Below are 14,861 nucleotides of genomic sequence, written 5' to 3'. Positions count from 1 at the left end.
ATCCCACTTACTCCCCGCCATGAACCTAGATGGCAGGTGCAGACTCACCCATTTCCAGGATAAAGAAACCAAGAGTGTAGAAGCAGAGCATCTTGTCCAGGGTCCCCCTGAGGGACCCACCAACCTCGCTGCCCATGGCCCTGCCCCTCCCCCAGGCAGTTCCTGTGGAGTTTCCGGCTGCCCGGTGAAGCCCAGAAGATCGACCGGATGATGGAGACCTTTGCCACTCGATACTGCCTCTGCAACCCAGGCGTCTTCCAGTCCACAGGTGCCAGTATGGGGTGGGACCCGGGGCTCCGGAACCCCTCCAGCGTTGCCAGCCACAGGTCTGCTTCCCAAAGCACCATGGCCACCACGCCCCCTCTGCCTGCCTTCAAGCAGACCCTGGGAGCCCAGATCATTTCACGAGCCCTCATTGAGCAACAACTCTGTGCCAGGCCCTCTGCTGGGTGTTTGTTTGTTGGGCAAAGATGCTTAGGACATGATCCTTGGAAGAGAAGGCAGGAAATAATGGCACAGGGGGTTAGGGCAACAACACACCTGCCTGAGGGCAAGGATGAGGGAGTCAGCATGTCCGGGATGGCTTCCCAGAGGCAGTGGGGTCTGAGTGGGGTTCTGAAGAATCAATAGGAGTTCTCCAGGAGGTCAAGGGGTAAAAGGGCCTTTGGGGCAGGAGTTCTAGTTCAAGCAAAGATCCAGAAGCACGAAACAGCCTGGGCAGAACACAGGGAGCAAAGGAGCATAGAAGGACATCAACAAAGGTCAGTCCTCCATACTCTCCCATACAGGGTAGATAAGAAGCCATCATAGCAGATTTGTCCTGGCCTCTTCTCTGGATCTGAAGTTACCATAGCAACAACAACCAATTTTATTTACTGAGTACTCCCCTGTGCTAAGTGCTTTACTCATGCAAAGTCATTTAATCCTCACAGCCACACTGCGATGTCGCTAGTATTCTCAGAATTCTCATCCTGCATAGAATACAGATTCAGAGAGGTGAAGTGACTTGTCCACAGACACAATACTTCCTGGCTGTGTGTCCTACAGAGCATCTGCCCCGGCTTGTAGGTATATACGATTTCAGTGGTTGCTTGTTTTATTATCTGCCAGCTCCACAAGTCTAACTGTCCCACAAGGACAGAACCATATCAGTTATTCACCAGTGAATCCCCAGCCCTCAGCACTTAGTAGGTACTCAAATATTTGTAGAAAGGAAGGAATTTTAAAGCACCAGATTTGAATCATAGTCCAACTACTTCTTAATTCTGTAATCTTGGGCATGTTACTTAATGTCCTTGTGCTGCAGTTTCCTCATCTGTAAAACGGGGGTGGTAACAGTACCTTCCTCACTGGGTTGTCATGGAGATGGGAAGAGCTTAGCACAGGGCAAGCAACAACAATGTTAGGTGCCACTGTTATCAGAGGTAGAATCACTGATGGTTTAGAACATAAAGCTACTTCAAAGTTAAAGCTCCGAACGTCACAGATGGGGAAGCTGAGGCTCAGAGAGGTCAGGGACTTTCCCAAGGTCAATCAGAGAGCTGGGGACATTAGCTGGACTTCCCTGGCTCTGGACATACACCACAGAGTAGTAGTCTCCTCCCTCGCCAAGGCGCCGCCCCGGCTCACTGCCTTGTACCTGAACATCTGAGTCACGGGACAGTCACTCTGGCTCCAGAAGCCCCACAATGTCAGCCAGATTACCAAGCAGCACGTGACTAAGCCCTGCACAGTGGTGCCAACAATAAGTGCTCTCTGAGATCCAAGGAGGCAGAGAACAGAGTGGGCAGAGGGGCTGAAAGGGCTCCTCGGGGAGGAGAGCTAACGCTGGAGCTAAAAGAGGGTGTGAATGGCTAGAAAAGGGAAGAGGAAGCATGCCTGGCAGGGGGCAGCAAGAGCAAAAGTGCAGGGGTAGGAAGGCACAGAGGGGCTTGGAACATGACAGCTGGATTTTCTTGGAAGCAAGAAGGCCAGTGAGAGTGGGAGGTGAGGCCAGGCCTCAAATGCCAAGACAGGAGGACACGGTGGACCTCTGGGCCTTGAATGGCTGACCTTCAATCCCTAGAAGGGGTCAGGACAGAGGAGGGGAGAACAACCAGGGCCAGGACTCTGACCTGCTGTCCCAACCCACAGACACCTGCTACGTCTTGTCCTTCTCCATCATCATGCTCAACACCAGCCTCCACAACCCCAACGTCCGGGACAAGCCCCCCTTCGAGCGCTTTGTGTCCATGAACCGCGGCATCAATGACGGTAGTGACCTGCCAGAGGAGCAGCTGAGGGTAAGAGAGGCGCAGCCGGACTCAGCCCAGTCCTCAAGCATATGGGCGGGGCCTGCCTTAGATTGACAGCCCAAGGGGGCTGGGCTCCTCTGACATAGACCATCCAGGTTGGTGACTGTCCTGAGATGGACGACCACAAAAGTTGGGCCTGAGGTGGCTCTTCCTAAGTGGCCCCCATCTTCAGAATGATGGCCAGAGATAGACCACCCAGGAGGTCCTGCCAGGTTTGAAGCTATGGGAGCCTGGGCACCCTTCATTCACACCTTCCAGAAAGGGTGCAACCCAAAACTATTTCTTAGAATCCCAGATTCTTAGAGTCTCAATGTGTCAGAGCTAAAAACCCTCACACACTGTGCCCAAACCCCTCCCTCCTTCACAAAGAAGGAACTGAAGTCTTCCAGCAGGTTGCATGGCAGCTTGAGAGCTGAGCAAAACCCAGGCCCCCCGTCTCTTCATCTAACAGCCCCCACCCCTGCCACACTGCACCAGGCCCTCTGCCTGCCATGGGGCATCCAGGGATGAATCACCCTACCCAGGCCAAGTTCAGGGTCTGGTGGAAAGATGATACACAAGTGAATTACAACCCTGGGTGATTCATGCGACGCTAACTATGGGAACACAGCTATGGACACACAGAGGACAATACGGTCACTATCTTGGGGACAGGGGAAAGGTGCCAGCTTAGAAGACTCCACAGAGGAGGTCACTTTTGAACTGGGCCTTGACGGTTGAATGGGAGTTTCCCCAGAGGAGAAGCAGGGAAAGGACATTCCAGAAAGAAGAGTTGACCAGAACCCAGGCCTGGCATGATTGGGGAGGGGCGGGGCATCCAGAGTGCCTGGCTGGGGTGTGGGAGCGTGTGGACAGTGATGGGTGGAAAGGTGGGGCCAGAGTGTCCAGGGCTTCGAACCACAGCCTCAGGAGTTTGTTTCCTATGGACAACAGGGAGTCAGGAGCGGTTCTGTAAACACAGGAGTGAGATTCAGAGCCTGGCTCAGCAAAAATGAATTGACAGTTCATTTCTAGGATCAGAGATGCTCCAGAACTCCATAAGGCTTCAGTCCTCTCCAGGTCAGAGCCCCGCAGGAAGGAGAGAGTGTGAACCCCACTATCCCAGCTTAGCACCCCAAGTACCTCCTGTTACAGAAGTCGGGGGGAGCCTAGGTCTGGAATGATTCTTGTGTCCCCTCCTCGTTTGAGAAGGGCCCCCTTCGCCCACCACCCTCCTTTGTCCCCAGAAGAGAAAATTGATCGTGGTGGGGAGCTCAGGTGAAATCTCTGCGTCCCCACCCCCATTTGCCCTCTGGGTGACCTTGGGTCCTGACTCACCCTCTGGAAGCCACCATTCCCTCAACCAGGACAATGGGGCTAATGCCTGGGTCATAGAGCTGCTATGAGTAGTAATTTCTTTTAATGTAAAGGGCATAGCCCGTGCCAGGTACGTAGCACAGGCTCTAAATGGCGGCTTATGTCACTATTAAATAATTAGTGATCATTTTAAAACCCTGGCACTTAGTAAAATGGCTGAAACACAAAAAGCACTTGAGAATTGGTGACTCATATCATTGTGGTACTCTTGGCAGGAAGCTGGGCTCACCTTGTCTGGCAGTTAATGAGTTAATGATAAGCCAACACCAGTCCTGCCAGATCTCCCAGGTGCCACATTATTGCTTCAGCCTCCAAAGAGCCTTCAACATCTCCCTCCTTGGATATTTTTCCCAATTTAAGCCTTTTGTTGACAACAATAGGCTGCATTTGTATAGAGCTTGTGACTTTCTCCTCAAAGGGCTTTCAGGTCTATTATCTCAATTTAGCTTCAAGCTCTGCCTGGGAGGGCTGGGAAGGGTTTATTATTCTCCTTGGCGTCCAAGAGAGGCAGGGACCCAGTGGGGAAAAGAACAGAGCGCTGGTCTCACAGCCACATCCAAATCCTGGCTCCCCCACTTTATGGTTGTGTGACATTAGGTAAGTGGCTTGACCTTCTGAGCTCCCAGCTCACGGGATTAGTGTAGAAAGGTAAGGTCTTTAGCAAAGTGCCTAGTGTAGTTGGAGGGGGCTAATTAATCCAGAAGCTTCCCAGGGCCCAAAGGGAACCACACAGGCCTGTGCCTTGCTGTTCAAGGCTTTTGCAAGTAGCTGCTGTGGATTAAGGAAGGGTGTGGTGGGGGTGGGGGACATCTTCTCACCTTCTCTCTGGGCCTCATTTTCCCCATATGTAAAGCAAGGACGTGGTTTTAGGCAGCTTCAGATATTCAAAGTTTGCCACTTTGCAAAAGGATTCTCCATGAAGCAACTGCAGCTTGGGCCCTGCCCAGGACACGTAATGCTTTCAAGTGGCCTGACTTAGGAAATTAAACTGACGCAGATACATTACGTAAAGAGAGGTCACCCCAAGGTCTCACAGACCATGAGAGTGCGCATCTGGAAAGGCTTTGGAGAGGGGCGCGGTGGGAATGAGGGACAGGTGGATTGAGCAGGTCTTGCTCTGGCCATCGTGATGGGGACGGGACAAAGTGCCTAAGAGACTCAGGGCAAAAGTAAGGGGTGTGGACTCAGAGGACAAGAGATCAAATCCCAGCTCTGCCCTGATGGCTGTGTGATCCTGAGTGTGAGCCTCAGTTTCTTCATCTGCAAAGTGGGCTGATGACACTGACTTCATGATGTTCTTCTGAGAAGCAGAGCTAATGCACTTCAAGTTCTGGCACTTGGCAGGCACCAGAGAAATACTGAGAGGAGTCACTCACCTTGAGAGGGAGCTGGGGGGAGGAGGGGAAGAAGGAGGGCTCTCCACCCTCTGAGGTTACAGGTGGAGAAACTGAGGCCCGGGCAAGACAACAGTCTTCCAGTTCAGGGTATCTTCTGCTATTGGCAGCCCCGGACCTCCTGGGTCCTTGCCCAGATGACTCCACCAGAACTGACCAAATCTGAGCTCAGTCGAGGTTCTTCATGTATCCATGAAGTCCTCCCCACAACTTTAGGCTGCAGGTACCATCCCTAGTTGACAGTGAAGGAAACAGCTTCAAGAGGGGTCACTGGTCAGGGGGCCTCATAGTTTGTGAGGAGTTCGGATTCGAACCCATGTCTGTCCTTACTCCAGCACCCTTCCCTCTTCAGAGACCAGAGGCACAATTTAGCGACAGAGGACTTCGCCGTGTGTCCCTGCTGACAGTTTCTCCCTGGCAAGAGGAATCTCAGCTCATGTAGCAGAAAAGATCAGGGATCGATTTGACTTCAGATCAGTTGGCTTCAGGTTTGGCTGGATCCAGGGCTCGGGGAGGTCTGGACTCAGTCTGGTCTCAGCCCTCAGAAACCCAGTCCTGTATCTCAGCTTTCCTCTCCAACAGGCTCTCCCCAGGTTGTGGCAGAGATGACCCAGACTGCTCCAGGCTTCCCTCTTGCTTAGCAGTTTAAACTAAAGTCCCAGAATGAAGGCTTATTGGATGGCTTGGGTGACATGTCCTTCTCGGAACCAGTCACTGTGGATGGCAGGATGAAATGCTCTGATTAGTTAGATGAGAGTCACTCATACCCCACCCTGGAGCCTGGGGGTGTGGGGCAGTAGGTGTCAAGCCCCCTGAGCAACCTGGACACAGAGTGTGTGTTGTGTGTGTGTGTGTGTGTGTGTGTAGGGGGGGTGATTCCCCAGAGGAAAACTGAAAAGGTGGGCAGGGACAGATGCGAGGCCAGTAGAACCACCAGAAGGTGGCCGTTTGTCTGTCTGATTACATCTACCCAGACAAGAGAAGACAGCCTGGCCCAGTGGTTTGGTGGTGGCGAGTGCAGGGGTGTTTTCTTACAGAGCAGGGGCGGTGTTTACAAAGTACAGGAAATGTGGGTGAGCTGAGCTGTTTTCTTTGTGGGGGCAGAATGTGTAGGCTGATATGGCGCACTCAGAAGCTGCCGGGCCTCCTGTGGGTGCTGTAGAGGCTGCCGGCTGCTCTCCCGCCTGCTTCCTTGGGCCTTCCAAATATTTGTCTGTGTTGACAGCTTTGCTGACAAGGCTTTCCTGCTGCAGGCCTTTGTTTAACCAGCCTGTGCCACTTGGGAATTCCCAGGGCCAGGCTGGACCTGGGCGGGAGGGGCTTCCTGGCTGCTCTTGGGGGTGCAGGGGCTCCAAAAACAGCAAGAGGTTCCTGATCTTCCCTACACCCACCCACCTCAGTCCCCAGGCTGAGCCCAGGGACTCTGAAGTCCATGATCGGAGACACCTCTGTCAAGACCAGGAAAACCTGCTTCCGCCCTCCCTTCCCGCACCCCCCAACCCCGCCCTAGCTCTCAGGTCAGAAAAGACCTTTCAAAACCAGCACGCTATTTCTAAAACTTTTGGGGAATCAAACAGTACTTGTGAAATTTTTCAATTAAAATTTTGAAGAAACCTTCTGAACAGCAGCACACACAAATGCAACAAAAGGAAATTATTTAATTATCTTAAGGATGGAGACCTAGTATTGTATCTGATTTTAATAAACAGACATAGACAATTTGGAATGGTTTTCATGGAACACGGTGCCCCAGAGGGTTCAAAACACACAGGGGTGATCCATCGCCAACATCCACAACTCGCCCACAGGAAAGTCTCAGCTCTGGCTTGCATACCTCCAGTGACAAGGCACTCATTACCCTCCAAGGTTGCTCCTTCCATATTTCAGCAGCGCTAACTGCTAGAAAGTCCTCCATGAAATCTGCTTTCTGGGAACTCCCCATGCCCAAAATCAGAACCCACCCAGAACAGGTCTTTGCCCTTGCCAGCCAAGGTCAGCATTCTACCCTGAGTCCCTCCTTTGGCCAGGCCTCTATTCTGGTAACCAATCCCAACTTCCGGTAGCTCCTCTGTGTGCCCCCCGTCCCAGGATGCACCTGCAAGTTTTGCTACTGCATCTAAGCGACAAGGAGACCCCTTCCCCCTGGGCGTTGCCTAGGGAGGCCCTGACCTCAGCTGCTTGCCCTGCAGTACGCGTGTGTTTGTATGCACACACACACACACACACACACACACACGCACACACACAGGTGAACATGTGTGGGGGTGTACAGGTTCCAGCCAAGTGTACTTGTCTCCAACACCTTCAGACACAGGGATAACTGTCTTTGATTCACTCATCTGACCCAGAAGAGCAGTGCTGGGTAGTCGGGGTGCAGGTGGGGGCTGTACTCCTCCCTCCTCATCACCTTCCCTTGCCTTGGAGAGGTGGGGCTCTGACCCCTGCGTAGTCCATTTACTCCCCCCAGAACCCAGGCCAGTCAGCCTTGTTCTCTCCATTTATCGGATGAGGACACAGCAACTCAGAGAGGTTGAGGGACATGCCCAGGGTGACACAGCCATTGAGTGACCGGGCTGAGATTTTGACCAAGATGGCCTGACACCAAAGCCAATGCTTTTTTCCTGCCATGCCATTGGCTGGAATTCCAGATGGGGTGGGGAAGGGACCATCATTCCCTTGGTCAGCAAACAGTTGCCAACCTGCTTTATCCCAGGCCCTGGGAAGCCTCGGGGTTATGACACCCAGGCCTGCCCTAGAGGAGCTCCCCCATATAGGGAGGTCAATCCCAGCCGGCAAACTGATGTTGAAATATTGATAGCGTGGGGGCCATGCGTGGGGCAGCTGGCACCATCTCTCTGAGGTACTGGCTCCCCCTGGCTCTGCCCCGCAAGAGCACAGGGGAAGGCATGACATAGGGTGGGGGCGGAGGAGCACCGTGGACCTGGGAGACCCAGGTAGGGTTTCACCATGAGGCCAGGGACCAACGATGAACTAACAGGCGGGGGAAGAGTTTGCCCAGAGGTCTGTGACCTCTCCGAGGCCACACTGGTCAGGCCAGGCCCAGGCCCCAGACTGCAAAGGACGTCACAGCCAGGCCTTTCCCTTCCTTCTCTCTCGGGGCAGAACCTCTTCGACAGCATCAAGAGTGAGCCCTTCTCCATTCCTGAGGATGACGGCAATGACCTCACTCACACCTTCTTCAACCCTGACCGCGAGGGCTGGCTACTCAAGTTGGGTAAGACGCACACTCAGGCACATGGGCGCACAGCTGAGACTCGTGCACACTCATTGCCATGCCCGCACACTTGGACACACCACACACACACACACACAAGTTGACATGCAGGCTCAGGGTGGAGTCGGGACGGCCCAGGTGTCCTGACTCCCCGTGCAGCATCTTCCTGCCCCATCTCTCCATCTGTCTGTCCTGGAAATGAAGGGGCAGTGGCGGAGGGGAAGGACGAGCAGGAAGTGGGGATAAGAGGCTGACAGAACCACAAACCCTTCAATTGCAGTTCTGTCTCTCTTCCCGGAAGAGAAGAGAGACACCAGCCGAAGGCCACACAGCCAGCAAGAGGCCGATTTTAGTGGGCCAAGGATTGGGAGTCCCTGAAGGATGGGGGGAGGGAGTGTGACAGGATGTGGCTCAGGGGAGCTTTCCCTCAACACAACGAGTGGGCAGGGAGGGCCTCGGACTTGCAGAGAGGAGCTGTGGCTGGGTGTCATGGTCGTGGGGGCTGCGGCTGCAGAATCCGGCAGGGGAACCGCAGGGCCCAGCCACTTGCTCCTGCCCCCACTCACACTCCCGGATGCCACCCAGCAGGGGCAGCCCAACCAGGCACAGTGGCCTTCAGAGGCAGGTGAGGACAGCGCCTCGCCTTGTGTTGGAGCAGGGGCCGTGGCCTGGGATGTGCATGCAGGCCCTCCGTCTCTCCATGCCCACATCCCAGGCCTCCCTTCTTGCCCAACGGACTGTTCTCAGCCCCGGGGAGACTCTAAGCTGCAGATCCCAGCCCTTCCACCCATGTGCTGGGGTCGGGTTGCTCAGCCTCAGCGTGCACACACACTCCAACATGTCAGGGTGTACAGGTCCCAGCCGAGCTGTGAAATGGGCAGAATACATAATCACTGGGAGGGCTGAACGGGTAGCAAAATGGCCAAGTGCTTGGCTGTGGAACTAGGACACTGGGGTTCAAATCTCAGCTCTGCTGCAGGACCTTGAACAGAGACTTGGTCCCCTCGTCTACACAATGGGGTTGCTAATGGTCCCTTCCTCCTAGGGCGTCATGGGGGTTAACAACGAATATTTTTTTAACCCTCATGAACATTGCCTGGCAAACGAAAAAGGAAATGCTTGGCCCAGTGCCAGGCACGGAGCAGGCCATGGGATCACCCTCAGGGATAAAGTGGCACAAAAACTCAGGGAACGGCCACTGTCCTGGGGCCTGATCACGGGGGAGCCTCGAATGTCGGGTGAAGCAGCTCAGGGAAGCCTGCGGATGATGGGAGTCACCAAGGTTTTTGAGTGAGGAGGGGGTAGATATGGGGGAAACTGTGTGGGGGCTCAGGTGGGAGCCCAGGGGGAAGCATCCAAGTTCCCTGCTCTTCTGTGGAGGGAAGTGTTAGTAGCCTGGGACTGACTGACTCCACCGTTGACCTCTTGCAGGGGGCCGTGTGAAGACGTGGAAACGGCGCTGGTTCATCCTGACCGACAGCTGCCTCTATTACTTTGAGTTCACCACTGTGAGTCTGCCCCTGCCCCCACCCCCTTTCAGACTCCCACCAAGCGGTCAATTCACAGAGCTGGGGGCCCCTTTAAGATCACACAGTCCACCCCCATTTCACAGATGGGGAAAATTGAGCTACAGAGAGGAGGAAGGGCTGTGCCAAGGGCCAAGCAGAGCCAGGGCTTAAAGTCAGGTCTCCTAATTCCCAGCCAGGGCTCTTCCCGTGCTGTTCCCCCTACCCTTCCAGGGCTGGACAGAGTCTGGGAAGATGGGTACTCTCCTCTTGGGTTTGAGGAGCCCAAGTTCACTCCCTATCTTCTGCCTGAAGGCTCTCTTTGCTGATTTTGAACTTCCCTCCTGTTCGCCTGCAGGACAAGGAGCCGCGGGGAATCATACCCCTTGAGAACCTGTCAGTGCAGAAGGTGGATGACCCCAAGAAGCCAGTAGGTGTCGGGGTGGGGCCTGAGGCGGGAGCAGCTGGGAGAATTTCCGAAACAGGGAGGGAGGAGAGGGCAGCTGGGCTCTCCAGGGGGCTAGGCATGCCCAGCACACCTTCCTGGGAGCTCAGGGTTGCCTCAGTCTCCCTCCTGGGGCCGTGGACCCTTTGCCTGCCCCGTCACCTCTCACAGGAAGCAGGCCTGGGGCAGGTGGGTGCCGCTGCTTGTCTGAGCTCTGCTCTTGCCCAAGTCCTCTTGCCCTAGTCCTCTCTGAGTCTCCTGGAGAGCCCACCCCAGCTGCCCTCCCCTCCCATCCCTGCCCTGCTCTCACCCGGCCACCTCCCCACAGTTCTGCCTGGAGCTCTACAACCCCAGCTGCCGGGGCCAGAAGATAAAAGCCTGCAAAACAGACGGTGACGGCAAGGTGGTGGAGGGCAAGCACGAGTCTTACCGGATCTCAGCCTCCAGTGCCGAGGAGCGGGACCAATGGATCGAGGCCATCCGGTAAGGGGTGGCCAGCTGCTGGGGATGGGCTTCCTGTCACCTCCCAGAAGCCCCTGCTTCTCTCAGGGCCTTGTTTCCTTGTCTGCAAAGGGGGCTAACTCTGAAATCTCCCTCCTGGTTCTGGCATGCAAATCCCTCCCACCTGTGTTCTGTGAGCACCTCCTCTGTGTAGGCACAGTGCCAGGCCCCAGGACACAGGGGAGTAAGGCACCAACTTCATGGGGCTGGTGGGAGGAGCGGGCGAGATGTGGCTTGTAAAGCTCTTTGCCCAGCACCTGGCACTTGGTAAGTGCTCGGGAATGGCATCCTTGTTAGCCCTGGAAAGACCTGGTGGAGATGGAGGCAAGGGTTTTCCCGCTGGAGGGACCAATGCAGGCAAAGATGGAAGGGCAAGTTGGTGTGTGGCAGCCCCTCGGAGTCCTGGGTAGCTGCCGCTGGGCAGTGTGGGGGCAGGCAATGCCAAGCAGCGCAGGGGCCTGGCTGCGTAGGGACAGGGCACTGTGGGGGCTGAGCAGGAGGAGATGAAGCTGCAGAGGATGGCAAGGCCTTGGTCGCCATGGCAACAAGCTTGGGTTTCTCCTGGGGGCCCTGGGGAGCCACAGACTGGTAAATAAAGAAGGGGTGTAGCCCCGTGAGAAAGGCACGGTGTAGGGGCTGGTTTTACGAAGACAGGCAATGAGGACAAGTAAAAGGGAGCTGGGTGAGGGACAGGATGACAACCTTGACTGATCCAGTGGGGAGATGCAGGCAAGGGCGCACCCTGTAGGCCAGAGGAGGACACAGGGCTAGTCTCTGAACTGGGGCCATGTCCCAGGGACTTGCAGGGTCTTTTCCCTCAGGCTTTGCAGCGTCCCTATGAGGCTGCCAGGCTGAATCCATTCTCACCTCCATTTTACAGATGAGGAAACTGAGGCCCAGAGAGGGAAGGCCCTTGTCCAGGGCCACACAGACAGTGAGGGACAGAGCTAGGCCCAGCAAGCAGGTCTGCTGACTCTGCCCACGCTCTTTCTACCTCCTTCTGAGAGTCTGATGGGAGTTGGAAGAGGGGTCCAGGGACATTTGAGGACAGAATTCTCCAGGCTGTCAGTCTCATTTTCCCCAGCCCTATTCGTGGGACTCTGGGTTAGACCAACAAGGCTGGACTCACCCTGACGTGCTCCTGGTTGGGGTCATCTGGCCTTTTTCTCCTGTAGTGGGGCAGGCCGACCCCGCCCTGAGAGACCCACACCCTTGTTACAAGCCCTGAGAGATAAGACCGCTTTGATGGCCAGCTCAGTCCTGAAACCTTTTCACCTACTCTCCTTCCAGAGCCAGCATCACCCGTGTCCCGTTCTACGATCTGGTCTCTGCTCGGAAGAAGAAGATTGCCAGCAAGCAGTGAGCTTTCTGGGAGGTGGTGCTGGGGGCTGGGCGTCCAGGAAACCCCATGACTGTGGTACCTCGAGACCCACCTCCCACCCAAGGCACCCTGTCCTGGCCTGCAGACATCCTCACCCACCCCCCCTTACTCCAAGTTGACAAGAGGGGGAAGGCAGAGCTCAGGAGGGTGGGTGGGAACCACCAAGGGCTCAGAGCCAGCAATGAGACCCCTCGGCACCCAGCTGCTGCCAGGAAAGGCCTGAGGAAAGCAGCTGAAGAGAAACCAGCCTCAGAACCCGGCCTCCTGTTCTCTCTCTGGGTCTCCGTTTCCTCTGCTGTGAATGTCTCCTTGATTCTGAAATACCATCAGTCCTCACAGTGAGAAGGGCTGTGGGGCTCCGGAGCTCCGTTTCCAATGTGCCGTGTGCCCTCTGCCCAAGTCAGACTTCCCCTCTGGTTTTTGGAAAACTGTGGTGTTTGGATAGAAATGTCTCGGCCCCTCAGGCTCTGTGCTCCCCGTCATCCTGCCCGGTGACAGTAGGCACAGCCCCAATGCAGCTTCCAGCGGTTGGACTGCTTCCTCCAGGCAGAAGGGCAAGATTGCACCAGGCTTCCCTAAGGATCTTCTGGCCGGAGATATCTGCACTTGTTTACTGATCTGGAGGGGACTCGACTGAAAGCTGCTGGGGAGCTGAGAGCAGAGTGGGTTGCACCCTCAGGATGTCCATTGCAGGCAAGGGCCAGGTGGGACACCTCAAGAAAATGGCAGAGAACATCCCAGACAGACGTACGCAAGCAGCATCCGGGGTACAATCAAGAAGCCAAACAGAGAGAGCTTTGTGGGTGTGGTTACCAGGAGGGCTGCCTGGAGGCAGCAGCCAAGCCAATGACGGACACAGAAGCTCGAGGCAGAGTCTCAGCCAAGGCTTCCCTACGAGACCTCTGAGCGGGGGTCCCTTGGTGGTAAGGGGCACCTAGCTGGATCCTCACATCCTGAAACCCTCTGCAGCAGCACTGTAGACAGTTGAGCTGACTTCCCAGCACACTGACAGGAGGCTCTGTCTCCAGGGAGGCCCCGCCTGGAGGAGGATTCCATGAATTCTCAGAAGCACTTCTCGCCCCCTCACTGGGGCCCTGGGGGAGCCCCTGGAGGGAAGTTCCCTGGAAGGAAAGCAGGATATGGGGTTGCCTCTGCCCCACCACCAGCCTGAGTGGGTAAGTGGGAGTAAGGTGCGTTCCCCAGGGGAGGAGAGGCAACCTCCCCTCCCCTCCACTCCCACCCCACATGCACACCATCCATAGGGTCAGGATGGAGTAGCTGCCTTGTGGAGTGGTGAGATCCTTGTCCCTGGGAGTGTGCAAGTGCCTGGTAATAATATTGCACTGAAGAGGGTCTGGGTTGGGGGACTGCAGGAGGAGGCTTTGCAGGATGCTTTAGGACTTCCACAGATCCTATGTCAGCCTGGGAGCTATGTGCCATCTCTGCTACCTCACTGGCCCATTAAGGGACATCCAGAGGTCATGGAAGAAGCCCTGGTCTAGGGCTCATGAGGTCTAAGGACCTTTCCTGCCACAGGCATAAACTGGCGGTGTGATCTTAGTCCACTCCCTTCCCCTCTCTATTCCTCAGCTCCTCCCCCATCATAGAGGGGATGGATTCAGTGATTTTCTGGGCACGAGTGGCTGTTTGGGAATCACTCAGAAGAGAGAATAAAGCTCATGATCCACCTTGTGAGTGGGGCTCTGTCCTCTCTGTGACCACATCTGCCATCTTTGACTCCACCCTGCTCCTTCACCTTCATCGCCTTCCCAGCTGAGGGCAGGAGGGCCAGACGTAGAAAAGTGGGCACTTAGAGGGCTCTGGACCCTCATCCTCGGGACACTGGGGCTCCCACACTGGACAGACATACCTGGAGGCTAGATTTGCTACAGAGCTCCCTCAGATAAGCGGCAGGGTGAACTGGTTCTCCCTAGGCTGAAGAAAGGCAAAAGAACTTCCCAACAGGCAGCACTGTCTAAAGAGAAAGAGCTGCTGCCTGGAAAGATAGGTAATAAGCTCCCTGTCTATGAAGGGATGCAAGCACAGGCTGGCTCCAGTGATCACTTGGGGTGTTACGGAGGGGCTTGAATTCAGTAACCTTCATTTATTTGTACTTTCCACCATATTTATTAAGTACCTCCAGTGTTCCAGGCACTGGGGGAACAAGACAGAATACCTGCCCACACGGGCCTTGCATTCTGGTGGTCCTGAATTCTAAGACTCTAGGCAGCCCTCTCCAGATGTGCAGGACACCCAGGTGGCTCCCGTACCTTAACCCAGCCCCCTGCTTAGGTTCCACCAGTGAGTCACTGGTAAAGACCTCAAGGCCCTGGACTGATCCATATATTCGTTCATTTGGCCCCGGCTTATTGAGCATCCGCCGTGTTCCAGCTCCACACGCAGAGCCAGGGACCCACAGACGATCAAGACAAAACCCTTGCCCTCAGAAGGAGCTCAGATCAGGTGGGAGAGACAGGTGCGAAAGAGCAATGGCAGCTCAGGCCGACCTGTGCTGTCACGGGTGGGGCACAGGGGCCAGTGGGAGCTGGGCGGGGTAGAGGGGCAATCCCGGGAGGCTTCTCAGAGGAGCTGTGCTTGGGGAAAGAATACACACCTGAGACTGCAGTGAGTTCATCTCATGTCTGTTACCCGACACACACACACACACACACACACACACGACTGTGAACCCTCGCAGGCCAGACTGTTACTGCTCAGTGCCTAGTACACAATAGGTGCACAGTAATTAT

At 55.3% G+C, this 14,861-nt stretch overlaps 1 protein-coding gene across 2 annotated transcripts in view; it reads left to right on the top strand.

Moving 5' to 3' along the window:
* Positions 1-13,806, top strand: part of CYTH4 (cytohesin 4) — a 29,669-nt gene extending 15,863 nt beyond the window's left edge. For both annotated transcript variants that reach the window (XM_033116847.1, XM_033116848.1), the window contains 7 exons: positions 156-268; positions 2,134-2,282; positions 8,168-8,279; positions 9,711-9,787; positions 10,143-10,214; positions 10,558-10,712; positions 12,021-13,806. In XM_033116847.1, coding sequence (XP_032972738.1) covers positions 156-268; positions 2,134-2,282; positions 8,168-8,279; positions 9,711-9,787; positions 10,143-10,214; positions 10,558-10,712; positions 12,021-12,093 — 751 coding nt within the window. In that variant the 3' untranslated portion in view covers positions 12,094-13,806. The remainder of the gene's footprint in view (positions 1-155; positions 269-2,133; positions 2,283-8,167; positions 8,280-9,710; positions 9,788-10,142; positions 10,215-10,557; positions 10,713-12,020) is intronic.
* Positions 13,807-14,861: the final 1,055 nt, after the last annotated feature.

The sequence above is a fragment of the Rhinolophus ferrumequinum genome, chromosome 10 (assembly GCF_004115265.2).
Source record: "Rhinolophus ferrumequinum isolate MPI-CBG mRhiFer1 chromosome 10, mRhiFer1_v1.p, whole genome shotgun sequence".
Classification (NCBI taxonomy): Eukaryota; Metazoa; Chordata; class Mammalia; order Chiroptera; family Rhinolophidae; genus Rhinolophus; species Rhinolophus ferrumequinum.
This window is presented reverse-complemented; position numbering and strand designations above follow the sequence as displayed.